The sequence below is a fragment of the Vigna unguiculata genome, chromosome 7, assembly GCF_037176805.1.
Source record: "Vigna unguiculata cultivar grain cowpea cultivar isolate G323 ecotype 2 chromosome 7, ASM3717680v1, whole genome shotgun sequence".
Classification (NCBI taxonomy): Eukaryota; Viridiplantae; Streptophyta; class Magnoliopsida; order Fabales; family Fabaceae; genus Vigna; species Vigna unguiculata.
In genome coordinates, this window is record NC_140798.1 from 29,977,434 (window position 1) to 29,987,131 (window position 9,698).

Consider the following 9,698-nt stretch of genomic DNA (forward strand, 5'->3'; position numbering starts at 1 on the left):
GAAAGACGGTTAGGGAAAAAAGAAAGAAAAAAGAAAAGAAAAAAGAAGTAGAAAAGATAAGAAAATAAAATCATATAAATTAACAAAAGTATCTTCAATATTAAAATGTGTAAAATAAAGATAATGTATTCTTTCAACTCACTCTTTCCCTACTTTGCTCTTCAAAGTTAGGAGGTTAACATTGGTCGTAGGTTCCAGACTTATAATTTCAAAGTTAATGTTCCAAAATATGGGAAGAGAAACAATTATTTACTTCCCTCTTTAAATATATCTAATTCTGTCATTTTTGTTCATTTGATTTTTTTCTTTTCTTTCTTCTTTCCTTTGTTCCTTTTTTCAACTGTTACCAGAACAAGAATAGAGGGTCCATTTTCCCTTCCCTCTACAAGCAAATCGTTTTCTCTCTATTCCTTTTCATTCTTTCTCTGTTCTCGAGTAATATTTTTTAAATTAAAAAATAAAAAGCAGGAAATGGAGTTTTATTATATTTCTAAAACTTTTTTGTCAAAAATTTTACTTTAAAATAGGCTTGATTAGTTATTGTTGAAAAAAATGAAAATAAAAGAAAAGGCAAAACATAAGACTGTTGTTATAGGAGGAGGATGTGGACCTAATAATTGTTGTATTGTAACGAAGCAGGACGTTAGAGAGGCCGCAGCAGCTTTTGCTTTATAAAAATCAGAGATTGAACATCGAAACAGCACACACTCTTCGCAGTGCGAACTGCAGGTTGCTGTTTGGTCGTTTCACATTGCCTCTTCAAAATGACTTTCTTCTCCCTTTCCCTCACCATTCTCCTTTCCCTTCTCTCTGTTTTTCTTCTACATGCCAATGCTTACAATCACCCCATTCACCATCGCCACCCTCGTTTTGCCACTCATAACTACAGAGATGCTCTCACCAAATCCATTCTCTTCTTCGAAGGCCAGAGGTCAGGAAAGCTCCCTCCTAACCAGAGAATGTCTTGGAGGAGGGACTCTGGTCTTTCTGATGGCGTAGCCATGCGTGTATGTGTATATCTAACCATCTCATAGTCATGCCAACTCTAACATTGCCATGTTTCTTCTTTTTTTTTCTTTTCTGGTGTTTTTGTTTGCTTATTTTGGAGTTCACATGAATGCAGGTTGATTTGGTTGGAGGGTACTATGATGCTGGGGACAATGTCAAATTTGGCTTCCCCATGGCCTTCACCACCACCATGCTCTCATGGAGCGTCATTGAGTTTGGTGGGCTTATGAAAGGTGAGTTGCAGAATGCCAGAGTGGCCATTCGCTGGGCCACTGATTATCTTCTCAAAGCTACCGCACATCCTAACACCATTTATGTTCAGGTCAGTTCTGCTACACTCTTGCTGAAATCAACTAACACGTACCCTTTTCAAAGTTCATTCATTTAATTTTTGTGTATTTTACCTTTTTGATTTTGGTATAAAAATGGAGTTAGTTAGTCTTCTTTAGGTAGAGTTTAAATTCTGATCTTGGTTTGGATTGGCTTTGCAGGTGGGGGATGCTAAGAAGGACCATTCTTGTTGGGAGAGACCAGAGGACATGGACACTCCAAGAAGCGTGTTCAAAATAGATGCAAACACACCTGGTTCAGAAGTTGCCGCGGAAACTGCTGCAGCTCTTGCAGCTGCTTCTCTGGTTTTTAGAAGAACTGACCCTACATACTCAAAAGTTTTAGCTAGAAGGGCCATCAGGGTAAGCCTTTGGTTCAGTTTTCAGAAGCAATTTTCAGTAGAGAAAATTGCTCTCCACTAAATCTGAACACTGTATTTTGTTTGTGGGTTTAGGTATTCCAGTTTGCTGATAAGTACAGGGGGTCCTACAGCAATGCCTTGAAACCCTTTGTGTGTCCCTTCTACTGCTCTTACTCTGGTTATCAGGTAAGCTTTCAACTTTTAAGGGATGTTCAGTTTAGCAAGAGGAGAGACATACTCATTACTCAAATTGTTTTGGTGAATAATATTGTAGGATGAGCTGTTGTGGGGTGCTGCCTGGCTGCACAAGGCTACAAAGAATCCGATGTACCTAAACTACATTAAAGTTAATGGCCAGATCCTTGGAGCTGCAGAGTTTGACAACACCTTTGGGTGGGATAACAAGCATGCTGGAGCGAGAATACTTCTTTCCAAGGTTTCTATCCTTCACTGTACTGCAAACAAAACTAGAAACATAATGTTTTCAAATTTATAGTTTTGTTTTCTTGGTTTTAGGAATTCCTGGTTCAAAGGGTACAATCCCTCCATGACTACAAGGGCCATGCGGACAATTTCGTTTGTTCCCTAATTCCTGGGACCTCTTTCTCTTCCACCCAGTATACACCAGGTGAAGTTCATTTTTACTCGCTCCCAGTGGAAACATGTCTCTGTGGTCCAAATTGTAACGGTTACTTTCTTGTTATACTAGGTGGTCTTCTTTTCAAGATGAGTGATAGCAACATGCAATATGTCACATCCACCTCCTTCCTGCTGCTAACATACGCCAAATACTTAACCTCAGCTGATACGGTTGTTAACTGTGGTGGAATCGCAGTAACACCAAAGAGGCTTCGGTCAATAGCTAAGAAACAGGTTGGGAAAAAAGAAAAAAGAAAAACTAGAAGCATCTAAAATGTGTCTTAAAAAGTGTGATGGTGTTGTTAATTAAAGTTGATTATTTTAATTATTGTATTTGCAGGTGGATTACTTGCTTGGAGACAACCCCTTAAAGATGTCGTACATGGTGGGGTATGGTCCAAGGTACCCAAGAAGGATACACCACAGGGGTTCATCTCTACCGTCCATTGGTGTACACCCTGGAAAGATCCAATGTCGTGCAGGCTTCGGTGTGATGAATTCACAGTCCCCCAACCCAAACATTCTAGTGGGGGCTATTGTTGGTGGACCGGACCAACATGATAGGTTCCCAGATGAACGGTCAGATTATGAGCAATCAGAGCCAGCCACATACATTAACTCACCCCTTGTAGGAGCACTCGCTTATCTTGCTCACTCATTTGGTCAACTCTAAGACTCCAACTAATTTGGGGTATCCCATGTTTTATTTCAGTAGTGTTTTATTTCTTAGAAGCACACACTCATTTGAGACACCTTAGAAACCTTATTGCTACCACGCTTATGTACGTGTATGTATGTTATGTCCAGTGATAGTGTGTTCAACTTCTGAAGAAATTGAAACCGAGTTACCGATGTTTTGTTTTTGGTATTTTCAGTTCCTAGTTGTAGCTTATGTGGGGTCAAACATAAATTTAAGAAATAAAAGGAGCATACAGTAAAAGTGTGAAGATGGAAAAGGAGTATTTGACCGTTGAAAGTGAGGGTGAGGGTGATTGAAGTTAAGGGTGTATGACAAGTGTCAGCGATGACAGAAGTAAGACTTGACCTTTTTCTTGTAAAGGAGGGAACTTCTCCAAAAGTGGAACACAACGCTTACTTCCAAAGACATTTCACCAATTCACGTCTTCATATGTCAAACTTGAAGCCAGAGGGAAGAGTTGTTCTCTATCTCTGCATAGATCTAAATTTTTACTCGATTTAACGTCCTACCCCATAAAAATACAAAACTTACAAAATTCAAGAGCAAACAAGTTCGTCATCTAAAATTGGAAATTTACAAAACACATTTCAAATCTGTTAGTTTACAAAATTCAAAAGCTTACTAGTTATCTGTGCTTTCTTTCTTCGTAAAATTTTGCTATCCACAACAACTCATTCTCACTTGAGTAAAAAGAAAGGATATAGAATGTGTTATATTATTTAAACATAAAAAAAGACAATTATATTTTGACTATTAAATTTTGACAACTTTTTCTTTAAACATGATGTGTCATTTTTTAAGTGGTTTTGAAATATTGAAAATGAGAAAATAAAAAAATGTAAAATAATTTAGAAGATTTCACCTAAAGTTGTAAGAGAAAGTTGTTAAAATTTAGTAGTCAAAAAATCATTTTCCAAAAAAAATCCACAAATGATTCCATATATATAATAATTAGCTTTTTTAGTTTGACTTCTCTAAAATTGGAAAATGTATTTTGAGGTACAGGGTACCTACGAGCAGTGTAATGTATGGAATATATATAAAATAGTATAATGATACTTTAACCCACTTTTTTTGACTCACTTTTAACCTGTCACTCTCATCACCCTTATATCATCACATCACATCACTACAAAAGATTAAAATAGATGATCTAAGGATGATGAGACTGATTGGTTAAAAGTGGGTCAAAAAATGTGGGTTAAAATATCATTTTTCTATAAAATAATACTAAAGTAAAGTAATAATAAAAAGAAAGGGAAGGATAATCATCACCCTCATCTGATTTTTTTTATCTCTAATGTTATGTTTGTGTTTGGATTGATGTGTGAATTTGCATTGATTTGAGTTGATTTACAAGTAAAGATGATATTGTTTGGATTGAATGAAAGATGGTATGATTTGAGTGGATATGAGTAGAAAGTTTGTCTATGACTAGAGATGGCAAATAAACTCGTCCCGTGGGTATTGCCCGAACCCGTCCCTGTTTGACGAAAAATCCCCGCATTGACTGGGTATGGGTAGGGGGAATCCCGATTTTTTCAATTGGGTATGAGGATGGTTATGGGGATGTACATATCCCCGTCATAATACCCGTCCCCGCCATATCTCCGTCATCATTTAAATTATTAAAATATTCACAATTAATTAAGTAACCATATATATATATATATATATATATATATATATATATATTTATTTATTTTTTCCAATTTTTTATTTCTTCTAATTCTTTGGTTTGTCATGAAACTCATTCGCATATCCAATATATTTTTCATCTTATCATAACATTTATGTAATTATGTTAAAATGATGTATGTCAATTAAAAAAATTTTATGTCTCATATTTGAATATTTATATTATTTTTTAATATTTTTATTTATTGTATATTTTCCTTTCACTTGAGTATGTTTAATACTCTCAATTTAAGTATTTAATAACATAAACCTTTCATTTACTAGGTAACATAAAAAAAAAAATTCTTTACTTATTTTTATTAATTTTTGTTTCATTTGAAGAACTTTTTTTTTCGCTAAAACAATTATTTCTCAACAATTGAGTATATATGTTGATATTTGAAAAGTGTTCTTAGATGTCTAAGGTATTTTTCATCTTATCATACCCTTAATTCTACATTGTTTTCCTTTGTGCGATTTTTTTCAATAGTTTCTAAGACATACATTTGTTAATTTTTTAGTATTTTTATTTGTTATTTATTTTCATCATGTAAACAACCATAGTTTCTAATTTAAAATGTAAACAATTATAATTTATTTCAAAATATTTGATATCGAAGAAACAACCATCCTCCTAATATTGAATTGTTCTGGTTCAGAAAAATACTAGATAATTCTTCGCCAAAATGTTCTGGTTCAGAAAAATACTAGATCATTCTTCGCCAAAACAAAGAGAAAGTGTTTGAGACTTATTTAGGTCAAAAAACTTTCCATCCCTTGACCATGGGAGTAATCTTCTTATTTATAGAATAATCAGTTACAAATACTAGATTCTACAAATAATACAAAATAAAATTATCTTTTTCTCCTAAAATATCTCTAAATATAATAACAACCTTTATTAATCCCCAAAATCCCGCCAAACACGGAATTCAATTCAGTTACTATTCTCCCCCTCGGTGATGCCCCGATCTACTACTCTCGATCTGCTATATGCCAAAAATCTGTCTTGCCCAACTAAATTCTCTTAACTATCATCTCGGACTAAAACCGAACCACTTTCTCTGGATCAGTACACAGCTCTCCAACTTCTGCACTTTCTCGTCTCCAGAACGAGGAGAGCAGAAGTTGTCTTGTCAATAACTGCTCTTCACCACTTCTCGTAAAATCATAATTGTTCCCTGCATTTTCGCAACCACGTGTAACTCATCCAACGGTCCTATTTTCCCCTCCTTTTTGAATATCAAACGTCACTTATCTTCCTCTTTAACCTATGCAACCCCAACCATCCCTTCATCTTCTCACTCATTGCACTCACGCTCATTCGACTCCCACCTATCCTTTCTCAACCGCCATTTCCTTTTTCCAGGTATTTGTTCTTTCTTCTTCAAATTTCATGTTTGTCCCCTTGCTCCCTTTGCTTGCTTCTTATGCATTATCTCTGTTTTTGTACTGTGTTTTAGCTTTGCGATTGTATTTTCCTCCTTCCCTGATTATCCATAGCTTACTCTGAAAAAACCCTTACCATGTCGCCACTGTAACCGCCCTCCATGAATACCCACTATAATGTCCTCTATTCTTGGGCCCCTCTGGCCTTACGCAGGGAAACCTCATCCATGACTACCCTTACTAGGATTAGGGCTTTCAGACGCCACCAAACCTTGTGTAAAAGCAATGAAACTGATGTAACCGTTATTGCCTGCGATGGTGATGAACCTATTTGCAGAGATGGTAATTTATTTTCCATTTCCCCTAAAAAATTTACTTATATGTATGTTACTTTATTCGAGAAGCTAGGTTTACGACTCCCTTTCAATACCTTCGAAAAAGAACTCCTCACCATTCTGAACGTTTCTCCATGCAAACTACACCCTAACAGTTGGGCTTTTATTCGCGCTTTTCAAATTCTATGCACCTACTTCGGAATTACTCCCTCAAGCAACATGTTTCTTTACTTCTTCGAATTACGAGCTCCCCATAAACAACTATTAGCCTCCCTTAGTGGAGTTAGTGGCCGAGCTCTTCTAACCTTATACAACTCTTCTTACAAGGGTTTCAAGGGTATTTTCATAAAAATAGTCGCCCCCGATCATAGCCCTTCCCTCCTAGAAGGCTTCCCCTTATATTGGTGCCAATCGCCCAACCTTCAATCCCCTCGGCAATTAGAAGACCTGGACCCTTCTGAGAAAAAAGACTGCTTGATGCTGGAACAACTGGATGTTATTTTTGATACTCGAAAATTATTAGAGCTGGAGTTCCGAGTGGTGGATCTAAAATTCCACATCGGTACTTACTTTACTATTGTCCTTTTATTATTTTGCACTTAATATCACCCCCCCTCTTAACCAATTCTACTTATTTTTGGAGAGAGCCTAATGGCAATGTCTCATGAAGATATGTTAAAACGAGCTCGCCAACTCAAGAAGCAAAAAACAACAACACCCGGTGCTAGTCCTTCTGCACCCCCTCCTCGTATCGAACTTCATGAAGAGACATCGGAACCCGATCTCGAGCCCTTGACCAGAAAATTCAAATCCCGAGGCAAAAAGGTAATTGAAGCCACCTCGCAACACTCAACCTCACAAATTCAGTTGGCTCCTCATCAGATAGTGGACGACACCGAGATGAGCTTTTGGCACCCCCAGTTCCTTCGTTCTCAGCATGGTCGGAAGTACAACTATCTCTGTCACGATATCAACCTGTTAAGGACCCAAGACCTCAAAACTCTGCACGAGAGTATCCAAGCTAATCTCCATAAAGCCGAAGCATCCAGTTTCATGCTGATGGACCAATTCAACCTCCAATCCACTCAGAAATCCCTTGACTTAGAACAAAAAGATCAAGCCTTGGCGCTTTCCCAAACCGAAACCTCTCGTCTGACCAGTGAAGTTGCCGAGCTAACAAACCAAGTAAAGAAAAAGGACGAATTGCTTGTTGATTTACATAACCAGCTAAAAACTCTAGAAGCCGAGAAGAAAAGCTGGATTCTCAAAGAGAAAGATCTTCTTAACAGCTCAGAACTTCTCAAAGACCAAATCGGTTCCTCCCTGAACATGGGATTCCAACTTGCCTTTGATCAAGTCCGTGTTCGCTGCCCCGATGCAGATTTATCTCCAGCGGACATCTCTAAATCCGTGGTCAACAGACAATTGGTGGATGCCGACGACTGAGACTCCATATTTTGTATCTCGGCTTATTTTTTGTATGCCCTTTTGAACCTGGCTTTTATATTTTGCTACTTCTCACTAGACTATTTATTTAACATCGCGAACAAATATTCTCAACGTTTTAGTATTTAGCCTTATTTCCCCATATCTTACTGTTAAGTCTTTCGCTTATTTCTTTCCTTGAACTTTCAACTTGATAATAAAAAATTACTTACTTCTAAATCGTACAACCAATCTTAATTTAACCAACTCTTAAATAATCTTGATTGCTAACTGTTCTAAACAACACCCTTAACCGATTTCAATGCCCTATAATCTTGATTACAAACCAAGCTCTCGGTCATACCAGTTTAGCCAGTCCCTCCTAGCTAATATCTACACTTCTACTAGCTTTGACCTCGGTTATAAACTGAACTCTTAGACAATTTCTTCTAACCAATTTCTACACTTCCACTAACATATGTCTCGGTAATAAACCGAGCTCTTAGTCATCCCAATTTAGCTAATCTCTCTTAGCCAATATCTACACTTCTACTACCTCTGACCTCGGTTATAAACCGAGCTCTCAGTCACACCAGTTTAGCCAATCTCTCCTAGCTAATATCTACACTTCTACTAGCTTTGACCTCGGTTATAAACCGAGCTCTTAGCCAATTTCTTCTAACCAATTTCTACACTTCCACTAACATATGTCTCGGTAATAAACTGAGCTCTCAGTCATCCCAATTTAACTAATCTCTCTTAGCCAATATCTACACTTCTACTACCTCTGACCTCGGTTATAAACCGAGCTCTCCGTCACAACAACTTAGCCAATTTCTATACTTCTTCTAAACCTCAAGCAACTCGGCTTGGAATAGAACACAAAGGCTCTTTTAAACCTCAAGCAAATCGGCTTGGAATAGAACACAAAGGCTCTTTTAAACCTCAAGCAAATAGGCTTGGAATAGAACACAAAGGCTCTTTTAAACCTCAAGCAAATCGGCTTGGAATAGAACATAAAGGCTCTTTTAAACCTCAAGCAAATCGGCTTGGAATAGAAAAGTAACACTGAATAACATTATATTTGAAAAATTAAAACAAAGAAAAACATCTCTATAGAACAAAACAATTTAACTAAAGTAAAAACGTAAATTCGCCGCATTCCATGTCCGTGGTATCTCTTTTCCCTCTAATGTCTCCAATTTGTAAGCTCCTTCCCCCAATACTTCTTTAACACGATAAGGCCCGACCCACTTTGGCGCCAACTTGCTATCCATCTAAATTAACTGTGCCTTCCTTAATACCAAATCCTGTGCCTGGAAACCCCGAGGTATTACCTTAGTCTTGTAACTTCTTTCTAACCTCCTCTTCATTGCTTCACCCGAAATCTGGGCCAAGTCCCTTACTTCATCTATAACATCAAGGTTTGCCCGCAACCCAACCTCGGAAACCTCCTCATCAAACAACCTTACTCTTCCCGTGTTTTGCATGATTTCTATCGGGATCATTGCGTCCGTGCCGTATACCAGGGTAAATGGAGTTTCTCGAGTAGACGTTTGAGGTGTGGTATGGTATGCCCATAACACTCGGTGTATCTCATTTGGCCACTCTCCTTTTGCTGCCATCAACCTTCGTTTCACACCCCTTAATATCACTTTATTAGCCGCTTCCGCTTGACCATTCGTTTGAGGATGCTCCACCGAAGAGAAAACCTGCTTAATCCCAACTTCATCGCATAATTGCCTCACCTGTGAACATGCAAACTGAGTTCCATTGTCCGAAATAATTCGGCGTGGAACACCAAATCGGCATATTATATTCTTCCAAATAAATT

At 37.5% G+C, this 9,698-nt stretch overlaps 1 protein-coding gene across 1 annotated transcript; it reads left to right on the plus strand.

The window, feature by feature from the left end:
* The first annotated feature begins 666 nt into the window (after positions 1-666).
* Positions 667-3,206, plus strand: LOC114190072 (endoglucanase 17-like). The gene is made up of 8 exons (XM_028078837.2): positions 667-1,007; positions 1,124-1,330; positions 1,500-1,700; positions 1,793-1,885; positions 1,974-2,135; positions 2,216-2,327; positions 2,409-2,572; positions 2,679-3,206. Exons 1-8 carry the CDS (start codon positions 765-767, stop codon positions 3,009-3,011), a joined length of 1,515 nt encoding a protein of 504 aa, XP_027934638.2. The 5' UTR covers positions 667-764; the 3' UTR covers positions 3,012-3,206.
* Positions 3,207-9,698: the final 6,492 nt, after the last annotated feature.

Coding starts and splice junctions, on each gene's coding strand:
- LOC114190072 (XM_028078837.2), top strand. CDS start 765: ATGACTTTCTTCTCCCTTTCCCTCACCATTCTCCTTTCCCTTCTCTCT. Junction 1,886..1,973: donor GCTCTTACTCTGGTTATCAG/GTAAGCTTTCAA, acceptor ATAATATTGTAG/GATGAGCTGTTGTGGGGTGC. Junction 2,328..2,408: donor TTCCACCCAGTATACACCAG/GTGAAGTTCATT, acceptor TTGTTATACTAG/GTGGTCTTCTTTTCAAGATG.